This window comes from Trichoderma camerunense, assembly GCF_050948025.1.
Source record: "Trichoderma camerunense strain CBS 138272 chromosome Unknown V8C40scaffold_2, whole genome shotgun sequence".
Classification (NCBI taxonomy): Eukaryota; Fungi; Ascomycota; class Sordariomycetes; order Hypocreales; family Hypocreaceae; genus Trichoderma; species Trichoderma camerunense.
In genome coordinates this window covers 957,172-973,185 of record NW_028145368.1, presented here as the reverse complement: position 1 = coordinate 973,185, position 16,014 = coordinate 957,172, and the positions used below count along the sequence as shown (strand labels likewise).

Sequence of the window (16,014 nt, the reverse complement as noted above, 5' to 3'; positions counted from 1 at the left end):
AGCTGCAGGGCCTGGCCTGATTTTCTAACGCCTCTGAAACAGTTCGCCGTGTAATCGGTAAAGTTTTGCGCTGAGTTTCGTATAGATCGTTTCGACACGAACGCTGGCTTATCAGATGAAAAGCTTCCTCTTCTTGCCTTTCTTTAGGTAGGTACTAGGTAGGTAGGTATTCATAGACTGTGTTTGTAATATTTGGTCGCAAGTGAGCACCCAGTATTTGTCTTCTGTAGTGCGGATGATGGAGCGATTACATGTAACCTTTGCTGCACTCGACACTTGACAGATACAGGGATCAAAACTGACAGATGCAACGAACAAAAATAGAAGCCACACAACAAGTACCGAATCAATACCGATCACCAAAGGTACCGATCAACAAGGTACGCGGTATACATGGAGATAAGGTACTTGAATGTGGCGTTGACAAGATTTCGGAAAGGGAGCTAAGTTTTTCGACTCTCTTGTATTTCCTTTTATGGCTTCCCTCATGTTCCTGGCACTAAGATATATGAGCACGAGACAACTCAAGCACTTTATAACTGCTTAAAAATCGAGGGTTCTTGATCAACATGTTGGCGTCCTGTTGGTGAATGGAATCAACTAGGGGTCTACCTGGTATAAACCCACTGCTACCTCCTGGGGATACCACATCCAGGTAGCGGCACAGCTCTAGATAGCACTAACCCAGCCTTGCGTACATTAGCTCCAGCACTATGAAGCACTTCACAGGCGTCTTCTGACGAAAAAGACTTCAATGTTCAATCTACCTTACTCATCCGGCCGCTCTCAGGGATAGTGCCGGCAAAAGTTCAAGTCCATGCTGCGGGCTTCCACACACGAGCTGGAATCTAGATGTGGCGCAGTTGAGCGAACTGAGACGAAGTGCGCCTCGTTTGGGAGGGGGAATTATAAGGTGCTGAGCTCTCAGCGACTTACTGCCAGGTAGTATTAAAGCGTCATAATGCTCATCCCGTCGTGTTGCTGCTTCGACAAAGCGTAGGACTTGGCAGCTCCAAAAGTAAACAGTACATGCCAGCCAGGCGTTGTGACACCGGGCTACCGAGTATCAGAAACCTGCTCCATTAGCGGCCCAGGCCATAGAAGCACCACAGCGCCCATCAGCGACCAGGCGACCTGGAAATTACCTCCAAACTAGCCGCCCCTCAGAAACCACAGCGACTCCACGCGCTGTCAGCAGCCGCCCTCGACCGCCCCCCAGTCCCGTGAGTCCAACAAAGTGCGCCCAGCTCTCCTCCACTGGCTGAGAATCTACGGCCTGTTGACTCTCTTTCGCCATCACGGCTGCTTCTACCCTCTCGACGGAAGACAGGCCTTCTTTTTTACTCCTTCTCCCCTCGTTCTGTGCCGGCGCCGTCGTTCCTCGGTTGCTGCATCTCGTCTCTCGTGCATGTTGACGCCACGCGCATCTCCTCTGACCTCCCCCATCTCACGACTCCGCGATCCTCTGCGAACTCTTCTCCCAGCCTGACGCTCTGCCGAAGCGAGAACCGACTTTATTGTTGCTGGGCTGTCACGCGGATGTCAGTCGCGCTCTGCTTTGGATCGTGAACCACTTGGGATACGCTGTCGCGCATCGCTCTGTCTAGAGCCGTGACATCGCTCTCAATTGGAATCCATATCACCAACCAGAGCCACCCCAGCTGATGCCGGCCGTGGCCGCCACCCCTCGCCGACGACTGCTAGACACCTGGCGTTGAGACGGGGCAGGATCATCATAGCCATCCCCTGGACTGCAAGAGGAGCACGCGTTCGGGAGGAAACACGCCGCAACATCTGCCATGGCAACCGACCACAGCAACGGTCCGCCTGTGGATGTAACCCACGACGACGGCCCCAACGACCGCACGAATGAACACACTGGCCATGCAGACGCCAGCTGGCAGAATGGATCATCGCAAGCACCCAACCTGACAGCACCAGGCCCCAACGGCTCCTTACCGCCGCCAGCAGGATATGCAGACGAACCCACAAACGGCAGCGAAGTGAGCCGTCCGCGGCCGAGAAACGGACGATCTGCTAGTGCCCAGTCGAGAGTTTGCAAAAAGTGTGGCCTGCAATTGACGGGACAGTTCGTCCGAGCTCTAGATGGAACATTTCATCTGGATTGCTTCAAGTGCCGAGTAATACCTGACCCCCTCCGCCCCTCTTGATTCCATCTCCTTTCCTCGTCCCCCCACTTTACCACTTCTCTACCACCAGATGTACTAACCTCCCTCGACAGGATTGCGGCGAGATCGTGGCATCCAAGTTCTTCCCCGCGGAAGATGAAAACGGAGGACAATATCCCCTCTGCGAGACTGATTACTTTCGACGCCTCGGCCTCCTATGCCACCAATGTGGTGGGGCCCTTCGCGGGTCGTACATAACCGCCCTCGACCACAAGTATCACGTTGATCATTTTACTTGCTCACTCTGTGCAACCGTCTTTGGCGCCCAAGACAGCTACTACGAGCATGATGGACACGTCTACTGCCACTACCACTACTCAACCCAGTTTGCCCAGCGATGCAATGGCTGTCAGACAGCTATCCTGAAGCAGTTTGTTGAGATATTTCGCAATGGACAGAACCAGCACTGGCACCCCGAATGTTACATGATACACAAATTCTGGAATGTACGTCTAGCTCAGCCGACTGAGGTGCCTCAGATTGAAGAGGGCGATGTGAGCGATCTCATCAGGGACCGCATCCGCGAGGACGAAGAACGCATGGAGGACAAGGTTTTCAGAATATGGAGTGTTCTATCAACGTTCGAAGAGTCATCTGCCGCATGCATATCTGATATGCTGCTTCACGTCAGTAACGCCTCGTACGTCGACGGTGTGCTGGTTGCGAAGCGTTTCATCTGGCACGTTGAGATTCTTTTCCAAGCTGCAGATAGGCTAGACGCCGCTGTTTCAAAGCAAAGCGAGAAAGGTAAGCTTTTCATCAGAGGGGAGAAATGCTCCATCTCTATTGGAATAAATATGTGGGCAGTGGGTTATATATAGGATTTGGCGCTAATGTGTGGTTGTATTTATAGCCATGTCGTATGGCCGAGAGGCCAAGCTTCTCTGCAAGAAGATTGTGGCGTTCTTCTCCTTGCTATCAAAAACGCAGGACAATGGATCGCGGCAGCTGGGTGTAACCCAGGAGCTCCTGTCCCTCGTCACCGGCTTGGCCCACTATCTCAAGCTGCTCATCCGCATTTGCCTCCAGGGAGCGCTACGCTTGGAGCGAGACGCGAGCTCTAGTGATGGCCTTCACCAGTTTCTGGATAATTTGAACGACTTTGAGAGCTACAAGGGCGACGAGGGCCTTCTGCAAGTTACCATGGGCGGCAAGCGGCTTTCGGCCAAGGACTCGGATCACTGCGCGCAGTGTGGCAGATCGGTGGAGGATGAATGTGCCAAGACTGGCGATATGAGATGGCATATTGGATGTGTCAACTGTTCTCGCTGCCAACGGGAGCTTGGTCGTGCCCTGGAGGAAGCTCACTTCAACGCACTGGAACGCAAGATTTACTGCGTCACATGCATTGGAGGCAAAACCGACGGCCTCGCGCCCTTTACCCACATTTCCAAACTTCAACAATACGTCTTCCTTCTCAAAGTCGCATTGGCAAGACTGCTGGATATTCTGAGAAGCAATGGCGCCCTAACCTCTGGAGATATCGGTGCAGATGGCAACTTTGATCCCTCTCGTCAAAACGCAGGTGCCAGGCCGAGGCAACCAGGCGATGCAAACGATAAAAGCCGTCGTCGCGAGTCAACATACGAAACAACCCTCAATGAGGTTCGAAGACTACGCAGCACACGTCTCGACCGACACTTGTCGTCTAGTGTTAGACAAGCTCGGACATCTCGTGTTATGGATGCTGATGGACGAGGTCCCCGTCCTGCATCTTCCGGAGGAGAAGAAAAAACTCAAGGATCGACAGACCAGATGTTTGGGCAAAACGACGCCATCACATTGGACGATATTTCTCGTATTGTGGCCGTTGAGCAGTCCCGCGAGCAACAACAACGCCGTGACCGGCTACCACCTAGTGATGTCCTGCGATCTGGCGCCCCTGACCAAGGCCTCGGCCTAGGCCACTCAAGGACGCAGTCGGTTGGCCCGGATCTCCAGGCAGCTGACCCTATGATGTCTCGAGTTGGCAGGAAATTCTTCACCGAGCTGTCAGGCCTCGAATACTTCAACGTCAGACATCTTGCCGTCCTGATTATGCATCCTGTGGTTGAGTCAGAATTCACATTAGAGGAACTGTTGAGTTTCATTGAATCCAGAAAACCGGCCACATTCTGGAAGAATCTGGGCAAAGCCTTCAAGAACGACAAAAGCAAAGGCGTCAAGAAGAAGGGTGTCTTTGGTGTGCCCTTGGAGATTATCATTGAGCGAGATGGTGCCGACTCAACGGACGGCGTGGGACCTGGCACTCTGCGCATCCCCGCAGTCGTCGATGACATTATCTCGTCTATGCGCAAGATGGATCTCTCCGTCGAAGGCGTGTTCCGTAAGAATGGCAATATCAAGAAGCAACAAGCAATGGTTGATAAGATCAATGCGGAAGGCTGCGATACCGTCAATTTTATGGAGCAGCCAGTAATTCAGCTGGCAGCAGTTCTAAAGAGATACCTGCGAGACCTTCCAGACCCTCTCATGACTAACAAGCTTTACAAGCTTTGGATCACCGTTGCCAAGATACAAGACCCAGCTCGAAAACTGCAGTGTCTGCACATGGCTATGTGTCTCCTTCCCAAGAGTCATCGCGACTGTTTGGAAATTCTTCTCACATTCCTCAAATGGGCGGGCACTTTCCACCAACTGGATGAAGAGGTTGGGTCCAAGATGGACGTAAGAAATCTGGCAACTGTTATTGCACCCAATATTTTGATGAACCCTGCCAAAACACTTGCCATGGATAGCGAGACTATCTATGTGATTGACGCAGTGGAGATTCTTATTGACAATATCGAAGAGATGTGCCAGGTAAGTATTCCCATGCATAAGCTCCGGGGAATCTCGGCTACAATGAGGCAAAGCAATACTAATGAGCTGTTTTAGGTTCCGGACGAGATTCTTACGCTGCTCAACGACCCCTATCTTTTCAGCAACAATGGTGAAATCTCAACCAAAGAGATCATGAAACGATACCAAGATATCAGAGGACAAGCCCCAGCCGAGCTGAGCGAGGTCTACAATCGGCAAGAGAGCTCGACCCGTTCGCCACCGAAGCGAGGCGAAACGGATCCGTCCGTCTGGCAGGGCGAGAGATCAGTCCGGCCGATGCAGGACAACCCTCCTCCACCAAATTCCACTACGCCGGTGCCACCGCCGCGGTTCAGGCCCCCAGAAGACCAGCCCTCTCCCTACGATGCTAATCAAATTGATCATCCCAATCCCCATGGGGAGAACCCTGATCACAGTCAGCGGACAGAGTGGCGGAATTCTGGCGTTTGGGGCCGCCAAGGCGGTGGGGTAGGTGTTGGCGAGCCTTTTTGATTTTCCGGTTAAACGTTTGTGCTTTGTCTACTGATTTGGCAGGAAGCCAGAGAGGATATGTTCAGTATGTGTGTGTTGTTATACTCCCTTTATAGGAAATGCGGCCCGGAAACAGTGTCCATTATAGCATTTCTCCAGGCGTTTATCCATTACTTTTGTCCTTCTTCACTGCAAACAGTCAAGACCGAACTTTCTTCCTCTGACGTTCGATACGACAATCCTGGCGATGCTATTTCTTGAGTTAGTCTCCTTTCTTTTCTTTCTTCACATATCTATTCGCTTTTGCTCTTCTACTTCTATCCCCTTTTGTTTTCTTTTATTCTTGTACTTTCATGAGCGGTCCTGGTTGGCACTCTTCAAAAAAGTTTCTATTTGTATGCGCGAGTTGGGCGTGGATATAGTGTATAGCATATGTGGCATTTGAGTGCGAGCGATTAAGCCCCCGCCCTTTGCAACTGCTTACCATTGCTGTGTTTTTAGTGTTGTGTGGAATAAGAGAGTCAAAAAAGACGAAATTTGTCCGCCGGGTTTTCAATTATTTTTACATCTCCCTCTCTCTTCGTTTTGAAGGAGATCATAGCCTGTTTATGATGAGGCAGACGCCGGAAAGAAACCATCTTTTGCCCTTGCTTCCTAGAAGGAGAGAACCTAAAAAAGGGGGCTATGACAACAACAAGAACTCAAAAAAGGAAAAAGGAAAAAAAGCGTCATTCGAATTGTGACGCTTGGAGTTCTTTTTTTTTAATGCTATGAGGGGAGGAAAGGGAAAGGGATGGACATGAAAGGATTTACTTTATTTTTTTCTCTACGATCCAGGAGATTTGTTGTCTTTTTTTATTTTTCTGTTTGATATTTTGTAGCCTTTTTGAGAGAGGGGGAAATCTGGAGATTTTTTGTGTTGGACGGGGAGTTTTTTACAGAGAGAGATGAGACAGAGACAGATGAGGGTCGAGATGTGGGGTGGTGTGAGAATATATGAAGATACTTTGTTGGCTTCTTACTACGTTTGTGTTTTGTATATGTGTTTGCTGGACCGTGAATTCTTACTCATTGCGCTCTTATAGCAATTGGTTCGGGTTGACATTCAATTCGCAGCCTGTGTATGTAGCCTTCCTCCTTCAATACTCTAGGATTACCGTTCATCCATCCATCCATCCCGAAATATTTTAGTAATGTGATGGAACCTGTGGCCCGCAGATTCATCACATATCTGCTGATATCTCTACTTTCTTCTGGTATCTACTACTATCACTGTATATACTCATCCTATAGAAACTCATATGTCGGCTCAGCCATGTCTACCTACCGACAGCGTCATTCATGTTCTAGGTTGTGCCCACCATGTGGTGGAAGCCAGCCTTTTGGAAAGCGTCTGCTAGATGAGAACATCGATCAATAGACTCCTCGTCTTCCATTTTGCCAATGCTACATGTAGAGAGATATGTAGAAAGCTGCTTTGGTTTTGGGATCGTCGTCGAGTTGACGTGCCGCCGTCAATGGATGCTCAAGTCACTTGTCTATAGTTCCCCCCTTTAGAATAGGGGAATAAGGACTGTCGTTCAACAAGTCAAGAGTAGTTTCGGTGATGTCGTATGCGGCAGCTGAGATGAGGTAAAGGAATAGCATGCCTCAATAAGGTATTTGCATTGTCTTCATGTAGTCATGAACACTCTCACGTAGATTGTCTAAAATTATAAGCCGATCTGGGTGACCTACGGGTATCATGCGAAAACTCTTCCATAGTATCCGTGCAACTTGAGAAAGGCTAAGAGTAGGTCTCCGGTCCAATGGTATGTAAAGTGTGCTTAAACAATCTCCAAGGCTGTTTAAGAGTATTAATCGATCTGGATGATCTAGTGGGGTGGTATCAACAATCTCTCCTAGTACAGCTAGCGCTCCAAACCAGTCGCTTAAGCAGGTAATAGTACGTAGTGGCCTCTCTTTTAGATGACCTGCAAGGCATTGCAAAAGTTTCTCCCGGTTTGGATGATATCTCGGGGTAGTCTCAAGGACTTTTCTTGATTCGTCGAAAACTGAATCCAGCTGGTCTGTCGGATCGAGCTGTGGGTATTGACGATTTTCATAGTTGCTCAACATGGCGGCCTGGGTGGGGTTGCCTTGAGGCATTGAGTAGATAGCCATTTGAGCTATGCACAGCGCAAACTCGATGACGATTACTGCGTCATCACTGTCAGTTCCTTCTTCACCCGACCGGAAAAAGTAATCTCCCATTTTTGTAGCTAGGTCATTCAAACCATCGACTACCTCCATAGGTGCGGCAGCTGGAAGTGCTGGTCCTGGAAGCGCTGCTGCCTCCAGGGTTCTAAGTCGTCGGATGTGGCGAGGCCCTGCAAGCACGGCATAATGTAGAAAGCTATCTCTAAATAGGTATTGTTCGAGTTCCAACGGATCGAAATCATATTCATCGCATTCCGAGCCTTTCAACACATCGAGTATTTGTAGGAGGTAAGCTTGACAGATCTCCACCAGTACCGCTTGTGCTTGGCGGTCACTTATAGAGTGTTGCCAACATCCACATGTGACCGGGATGATTGCAGGTGGAGATGATTGTTGAAGAAATTCTCGAGCAGTTTGATGGAGGAAATAAATCTTATCGTGGTAGATTGAGATGAATAAACCACACCACGATCTAAGACGGGACTTGAAATCCTGTTCTGTTTCGTGGTCAGTAGTTCGCGATGAGATGTCAAAGTTAACGGCTTCATTCATCTCGTCTAATTGTAACGGTCTCTCCGCTCCAAAGACAATTGTCAAAACTTTGCGGACCATTGGATCGTCCTTAGATTTGCTAAGAATACGTTCATATGCTTCGTTAACACTCTGTGGAAGCGCCATAAGAGTAGATTTTACTCCCTTCAAGGTCTTTTTAAAATTTTCTTTCTCCAGATAGTCGAATATTAGATAGACCCATAGGTAAGTACGATGGGGAGTCTCTTGTAGCCTCGTTTTTAGATACTCTGTAATATCGGCAGAGAGGCTCTTGGTTTTTGATAGCTGGTTAAGCCGATGCTGAATCACATGATCTATCTCGTGGCTAATAGCTTCTGACTCTTCTTCTCCTGGTATATGGATTTCCGGGGAGGCGCCTTTCAGATTATAGAACTTAGACATGATCGCCTCGTATGGACGACATGTAAGAAGATATTTAAGCTTCCCACACTGATCGCTGCGGAATTGGCTCTCAACATAGCGTATCAAATCCGGCAACTCGAATTCTTTGCATTCGTCTAAGGCGTCGAGGACAATTATGATAGACTCTGCCTGGGGATCTCTAGTAGCATCCTGTAAAATCTGCCACAGCGATTTTGTAGAATTGGTTAACCCCGGTCCGTCCTTGCGATATTCTTTCACAGCATATTTGATCAGACATGGCTTCTGGGTGAAGAGCTGGTGAAGCAGTGCGCAAAGAGCCTGCCTGACGGTATTCTGGTCCTGGTCTTTAAAGAAGAAATAACAGATAGTACTTTCTGATTGTGATAGGACCTCGTCAACCAGATACTTGGCTAACACTGACTTTCCACAGCCAGGATCTGCTGATACCAGCAGCGGGCCAGAGTCCTGTTTTACCCACGTCTGGAAGTGCTCGTGCTGGAGGAACCACAGACAAGTGTTTTCAACCCTTTTTTCCACTCTGTCTTTGTACCACTCGTATGTAACATCTCTGTCACTATTTGTGAGGCGGAATAGCTGGTGACAAATTTCTTCTTCCTGACGACGCTTTTCTTCTTCCTGAAATTGGATATCCTCCGTGACAATGTCTCGGTGCTCCTTTGCAATATCACGATGTTCTCTTGCAATATCTCGATAGTCTCTCATGGAATCAGTATATGCTAACAGTACGATTTGAAGAGCCTCAGACTAACCAGATAGTAAGTCACCAATCTTCTTCTCAGCTTCAACTCTATTGGGCGCGATTTGATAAAGGAGGTCCTTTGTATACATGGCTGCCACCATTGCTGCATATCCCCGCCACTCCTCATTCTTATGCGAATCTGATTAATCGCAAATGCCACGAATAACGAGACACGGAAAGTGATTCATTAGCCCTGCTGCTTCTGTCTCAAAGCACTTGACATCTTCTTCTGTAGCGAGCTTGTCGCGAAGCACGGCGTCTTCCATTAACTGGTTTGCTGAAGCAACCAGGCCATAATGGATCATCGGATCATCTTCATATTCACCCCTTTCAGGCCGCAAGATAAGGGAAGATGAAGTAGTTCCACATGACATGGCACAGTTGCTTTCCTCGTTTGTAGGGTGGTAGATGTAACTGTGATATAATCTATTGCTACTTGGATCGGGTTGTTGGTATTTCTTTCGTAGCCTTGGATTCTTATCGAGAATGGCACCAATATTTGCCTTAATTCGATGCCCTTCTTCCTCATATTTTGCCGTGATGCCTGTTACCGCTGCACGTAGGACACGTGGTGGTTGATCCAGGAATCCTGTTGTTTGAAAGCTCTGTCCTTGGATAGTTCTCCCGAAATCGTATTGAAACACTCCACCGTTGCTACCGTCGTTGCTCTTGTCTGGTGAGCTCACCACCACATCTCCCAAGCGAATGTCGTTCTTCCGAGATGGCGCGCCTCCCCCGATACCAACTAGCAGACCGAATCGAACATTAGAGAAACTATGTGATAGGTCTGCTGCCACACGAGCTGCTGAGGATATCCCATACTCTCCATCGGGCAAAACGGCGATAACAACGTTATGCTTCCCAATTCGACCTAATGTGTAATTGTTACTGTCGTGGGGAGAAACCATCTCTGGTCCTTCGTGTATTTCATCAAGCACAGCTCGGGCAGCAACATATTCGGTTGTAATGGCGGAGATCCAGCCAACTGTGTAATCGTTCGGATTCGACATTTCTCCTGGTGGCCCAACAAAGATTAAACAATTGCGTATGCCTCTCCCTGATGCTGGAGGAAGCTCCTGCTGGCCTCAATTATCAAGCCGTGGATGGCTGGTGTATGAAGGATGCAGCATCTCGCGTCTTCGAAGGCGGGGGAGTGTCAGGCTGCGATTGAGCCGCATTCTCTCATTGGATAATTAGACCTAGATATCAGTACCATTTGGCATTCGGCTGAAATAGTACCTACCTAGGTAGGAAACGAATCATTATCAGCGGTGTGAAAACGTGACATTTACAAGGACAAGTCAATACTGGGCCATATTAGTCAAGTCAATACTGGGCCATATTAGTATGGACCTCTTGTATTGATGTTATAAACAAGTGCGTATTAAATGAATATTTGCAGGTGCGTATATAAACACACATGACTAAATTACTGCTATATCTGCATCCAAATCATGTCACTCATCAATGATTCGTAGTACCGATGGGTATATAGGATTTCCCACCTCTTTTTTCATCGCTTAATTGCTACCCTCTCTCAACCATTACGCCAATTACTGCGTCTTCTTGGATTCATCCTTCTTCTTCTCCTCCATAAACCAGCCCACACCGCGGTCAATGCCCTCCTGCAGCGTCCACAGAGGCTCATACCGCAGAACCTGCTTAGCCTTGTTGATGTTGTAGTAGCGCGTCATGGTCGACACCATGGCCCTGAGTCTGGTAAAGGTAGGCGGCTTGCCAATGATTCCAAAGAAGATTTCGCTGGCAGAGCCGAGGAGGATGCTCATACCCCTAGAGATCTCCCAGACGCCCTCGGTGCCCTTGTCGTTACCGGCGGCCTTCCAGACGGCGCGCGCAAAGTCCCAGAAGTAGACGGGGGAGTCGTTTGTGACGAAGAAGATTTCGCCGTCGACGCGCTCGTGGCTCAGAGGGATGGTACGCGAGGCGGCGGTGGCGAGCAGCAGGCGGGCGGCAAGAAGATGAGCGTGGGCGACGTTGCCAACGTAGGTAAAGTCGAAGATGTTGGTGTTGTCACCGAGCTGGATGTGTGACTTCTTGTTGTCGTAGGCACGGATGAAGCCGGCGAGGGTCTGGACGTCACCCTCACCGAAGATGCCAGCAGGACGGATGGACGTGGTGAGGAGTCTGGAGGGCTCTTGACGGTTGGCCTTGATGACCAATTCTTCGGCAGCGGCCTAGAGAAGTGGGTTCAATTGTCAGTCTTCTGAAATGCAAGTTTCAAGTATAGCAAGTGTCCATGATATCGCACCTTTGTCTCGGAGTAGTACTCCTTCTGCTGGGCACCTCGAATAACGGGGTAACCCTCGTCTGCGTTAAACAGATCGTTCTCGTTGTCGCTAATGACACTGGCCGAGCTGGTATACACGAGTGCCTTGACACCGGTGTTCTGGCAAGCCTCAATGACAGCCTGGGTGCCGCCAACGTTGACCTTGCGGAAGAGATCGTGGGCCGTCTTGTTGTCGCCGCTGGCCACGGGGGAGGCCGTGTGGATGACGACGTCAGGCTTGACCTGTTTCAGGATCTCGGTCAGCTTGGTAGCATCGGTGATGTCGCACTCGTGGTACGAGGCCTTGTCGTTGATGTTGCGGGTGCATCGCAGATCGATAGAGGCCACGGATTTGCAGTTCCATGAATCCAGCGCCTGGTTGACGATGTGGTGGCCCAGGAAGCCGTTGCCTCCAATGACGAGGACACTGCCGAGGTCGCCTCTCTTTTCACCGGCCATTGCTGCGAGTGACGCTGTGGTGAGGGAGTTTTGGGTATGGATGGACGAATGTTGGAAGTCGATATCGAGATGCGATATGATGGAGTCGTGACACAGAAAGCAGGCCACTGCTAGAGGTACCTGAGCTAGGCCGAAATTCTAGTGGTCTTTAGTGGAGATACGCCTGAAGAAATGGGGGATTTGGGGGAAAACGTGGCTTCAGTTTAGTGGGGGGTTCTAGGTGCAATTGAGTCTAACATCAATCCTCAATCTCCGTAAGCTAGATCCTTTTCACGACGACACTTCTACAGACTTGGATGAACAACTTGCCATCATCACCAAGACCCCGGTAATTTGTGCGACCCAACACGGCGGCCTGCAGCTTATTTTCGAACCCTTGTAGGCGCCCAGCATTGCCTGCCAAGCGCATGCTCTCGCAGGTCGCTGCATACTGCATCATGTATAAATGAGCCATCATCGTTCCTCGTCTCTTCTCTGACGTGCTGTCTGCCATACGCTTTTCAACCGATGAAAACGAGTGCCATGTTTCTTGATCCTTGGAAGTGCTCTGCTCTTTAGCTCAGCAACGGATACATAGACGGCATCAAATGGCAGAGCGTCGGGGGAATCAGGACCAGGACGTCGAGATCCTAGTTCACGTCACGGCACCAAGCAGGACGGCAGACGACGTTGCATATCGGCAGCTCGCGCAATCCTATCTTTCTTTTCAGCCCCAACGCCGGGTTGCTTTTACAGCTGATCCCCTTCAAGAACATTACTATGGAGATGGAAAACATGCCGGCGAGGTGGGAGAATCTCCAACGCAAGAGACGGTCTCTTCATTCAACAAGGACTTCTCGGCAGTGACTTCAGGACAACCGTGGGTTCCAGAGACTCAGGATCTGAGCTTTCGAAGCGTATATGATAATCGCTTTTCACCGCCGTTGCAAGAGAGACGTGACTCAGCAGACAAGTCTTTCCCAACCGAAGATGTGGAATCTCTCTCGACTCAGGTCTTGTCTCCATGGCGTGCGCCTCCAAGCCAGGTCAACGATTCATATCCCTTACCGGATGCTGAGATACGCCACGCCTCGCCAACGAGGGTTCTGGAGCACTATCTAAAGAACCTGAATTCATCGGCACCTCCCAAATCCTCGCTCCCTGGCCCAGCTCCTAATGTTGATGAATCCACTTCGATAGCCAGCGCTTATGGGGGAAATATCCCGTCATCTATCCCAATCCCTCCTGGCGTGGACGAGGCTGCAAGCCAATCGCTTGGATATGGAAGCGCTGCAAATATCATCCCGGTCACACCCGGAGTACCTGAAGTATCGACACGGAAGCGGGAGCAGTTTTCCCCAACTGTAATCAACGAGACCATATACATATCAAGCAGCGCTCTTGATACAGCGTCAGAAGCGGCTTCTTTCAGAGCCGAATCCGCACCACCTCTATCAAAACGTCAAAAGGGACTCGCAGATGAAGCCGAAGCGACAAACTTGCAACGGAGCTCGAGTGACACTGGCCCCGTAAGGACCAATCAGCCGACAAGCACTTCTTTTGCCGTAGTGAAAGAACTAACCGAGGCCTTGGAAATTCGACCACCGTCACCCCCCGCAGGAATCATGGATCTCGAGCCCGCAGACTTGGTATCCGACAAACTAGCCAAGCTAGCCAAAGACCTCTCATCTCGATATCGTCCCGTGATAAAACGCGAAACAGAACCCCTCGAACGAGGATACTGGCTCCTCGACTGCACCGGCTGGTCCCAAGATACCCGCCACGAAGCCTGGGTCTTCTTGGCCAACTACCTCCGCAGTGGTCTCGCCGGCTGGGGCGTGTGGTGTCGCCGGGATGAATCGCACACCTGGATTCGCTTCTACTGCTGGGCTCATGTCGCCAAGCATACATATCTGCTGCTCTATCTCGCCAGCGGCAGGCATCTGAAAACTACCGGCGCGCAATGGATTGGTGCTGATGGAGAGGTTGTCCTGGAAGTGCTCCCCGTGGAGAAGAAGTAAGGTAATTGTAATTATATCGGTCAAACTTGACCAAAGTTGGATATAAGAAACTTGGCATGGGAACTGGAGTTATTTCTCATGATTATTGTCTATATCTCTTCAAAGAAGAGCACATATTTTATGGCGATGGCGCCGAGGAGCTATATTCTACTGCTTGGGAGTCAAAATCAAACGAGAGAATCTAATCAAGGGGCGAGTTAATATATAACATTCAATAAATGGCATTCATACGCACGTTACTGTTATACAATTCATGAAATTCATGAAGTACCCGTCAAAACTCAAGCGCGATAACAAAAAAACCATTTTCTTCACTTTCTCCCACGATCTCACCCTTTTTTCCCTCCAACCAGCCCAAAACCCAGAGAGAAATATACCATAATAAACACAAGTAACGTGGCAGAGAAAAAAAAGACATGTCTACTCGCTTACAACACACGCACACACAAGAACACCATCCTCAGACATGTGACCTAAATCTAAGCTGCAGGCGAGGCAAGCTTCTCCTTCCAGTACTGGTTGCCCTTCTCTCTCAGGGTCTTGGCTTGACCTTCTGATCCTTTGTTGAGCTCATTAGCCCGATCGATGTAGGGAGCCTTCTCGCTGGGGCTCAGCGACTTCCATTGCCCGCTAATGGTCTTCATAGCATCAGTAGCTTTTTCGGCGCCAATCTGGCTATACTGCTCCTTCAAGTACAGGGTGAAGGCGTTTCCTGAACGGTGAGGGAGTCGGTCGTCGTGGATCAAGTAGATTTTGCTCTTGTCAGTCTTGCGAGCCAGGCGACGGCGAGCCAGGTTAGCCGTGTAAATCGCCTCAGGGGGGAACGACTGGACCCAGTTCTTCTTGGTCTCTTGGTTGGCAATCTTGTTGGAGTTGCCGACGGAGGCCAAGCGCTAAGAAAAGTGAAACAGCCAAGTTAGTAAATCTGGTCTCATGGGGAGAGTCAAGGGAGAGAAGGGCCTACTTCTTTCTCGGTCTCGGTCAAGTTCTTGAAGCTGGTGGAAAGGGCCTTGGCTCTTTCTATGGCAGAACCACTGCTGCCACGAATGTTGTCGACCAAGTATACATTCCAAGCTGTCTCTGGGAGCAAGGTCGGTCCTTTCAGCAGCGACATCTCTTTCAACTTCTTAATCTCAGCCCTTTCCTTTTGCTCAGGCGTCAACTTCTTCTTGACCGCCTTCTTCGGCTTCTTGGCGGCGACCTTCTTCTTAACGGCCTTCTTGACAGGCTTCTTGGCCTTGGGCTTTGCGGTCTTCTTGGTCGTCGATTTCTTGGCCGAGGTCTTTGACTTTGACTTTGACGTGGTGGACTTGGCAGTTGGCGAGCGCATAGATGCCGAGATGCTAATCGTGCGCACCGAGGGCGTGGCAAGGCGCAACACCAATGCGCGGGCTGCTAGACCCGTGGATTGGCGCCATGGAGCTGCCGCGCCGGAGCTGATGAGCACGCGACGAAGGGCCGCGAGAGTTGCGGATGACAACATTTTGACGGCTCGACTTTCGAATGTTTGGGCGCAAATGTAAGGGGCGTTGAGCGTGGAAGAGTTGCAATTGCAGTGCAAATTGTAAAAACCGCTGTCGGGTAAAAAGGCGAAGAAATCCGAATCTTGTTTTTTCCTCGTGCAGTTGCTGGAATGGTGTTGCGAAGTGACGAGGGTTGGGAGGGGGAGGAACTGCCGTTGCTATCGATTGCCGCAACCAGCCCTGTAAGCTCTGCTGCTGCTGCCGATTTTAGAGCTCGCTTGGTAGCTGCTGCAGCTGCTGTGCTTCCCTGACGTCTTCTATCGAACGATGCAAAGTATCGAAAACTTCGTCCGTCGCCGCAAGCCCCGCCACAAGAGACGTATGCTGTACCTGATGGCCGCATGGTCCAAGCTTTCCCTCCTTGTAG

At 50.0% G+C, this 16,014-nt stretch overlaps 5 protein-coding genes across 5 annotated transcripts; 2 read left to right on the top strand and 3 right to left on the bottom strand.

The window, feature by feature from the left end:
- Positions 1–1,548: 1,548 nt before the first annotated feature.
- On the top strand, positions 1,549–5,624 carry V8C40DRAFT_93781 (uncharacterized protein). The gene is made up of 4 exons (XM_083223637.1): positions 1,549–2,141; positions 2,243–2,936; positions 3,043–4,991; positions 5,067–5,624. The coding sequence occupies exons 1-4, from the start codon at positions 1,800–1,802 to the stop codon at positions 5,502–5,504; spliced, it is 3,423 nt and encodes a 1,140-aa protein (XP_083077728.1). The 5' UTR covers positions 1,549–1,799; the 3' UTR covers positions 5,505–5,624.
- A 1,306-nt stretch (positions 5,625–6,930) lies between these two features.
- Positions 6,931–10,388, bottom strand: V8C40DRAFT_282439 (uncharacterized protein; the record flags this gene model as incomplete). The annotated part of the gene is made up of 4 exons (XM_083221783.1): positions 6,931–9,334; positions 9,389–9,506; positions 9,546–9,705; positions 9,751–10,388. The coding sequence occupies 4 exons, from the start codon at positions 10,386–10,388 to the stop codon at positions 7,134–7,136; spliced, it is 3,117 nt and encodes a 1,038-aa protein (XP_083077727.1). The 3' UTR covers positions 6,931–7,133.
- Positions 10,389–10,675: 287 nt separating this feature from the next.
- On the bottom strand, positions 10,676–12,368 carry V8C40DRAFT_93743 (3-beta hydroxysteroid dehydrogenase/isomerase family-domain-containing protein). Its single transcript, XM_083223636.1, has 2 exons — positions 11,648–12,368; positions 10,676–11,573 (listed from the first exon to the last, which is right to left on the bottom strand). The coding sequence occupies exons 1-2, from the start codon at positions 12,122–12,124 to the stop codon at positions 10,932–10,934; spliced, it is 1,119 nt and encodes a 372-aa protein (XP_083077726.1). The 5' UTR covers positions 12,125–12,368; the 3' UTR covers positions 10,676–10,931.
- Positions 12,369–12,382: 14 nt separating this feature from the next.
- V8C40DRAFT_232587 (uncharacterized protein) lies at positions 12,383–14,356 on the top strand. Its single transcript, XM_083213170.1, has one exon. It carries the CDS (start codon positions 12,712–12,714, stop codon positions 14,122–14,124), a length of 1,413 nt encoding a protein of 470 aa, XP_083077725.1. The 5' UTR covers positions 12,383–12,711; the 3' UTR covers positions 14,125–14,356.
- A 7-nt stretch (positions 14,357–14,363) lies between these two features.
- Positions 14,364–15,907, bottom strand: V8C40DRAFT_93741 (uncharacterized protein). Its single transcript, XM_083223635.1, has 2 exons — positions 15,089–15,907; positions 14,364–15,017 (listed from the first exon to the last, which is right to left on the bottom strand). Exons 1-2 carry the CDS (start codon positions 15,605–15,607, stop codon positions 14,604–14,606), a joined length of 933 nt encoding a protein of 310 aa, XP_083077724.1. The 5' UTR covers positions 15,608–15,907; the 3' UTR covers positions 14,364–14,603.
- Between the last annotated feature and the right edge of the window lie 107 nt (positions 15,908–16,014).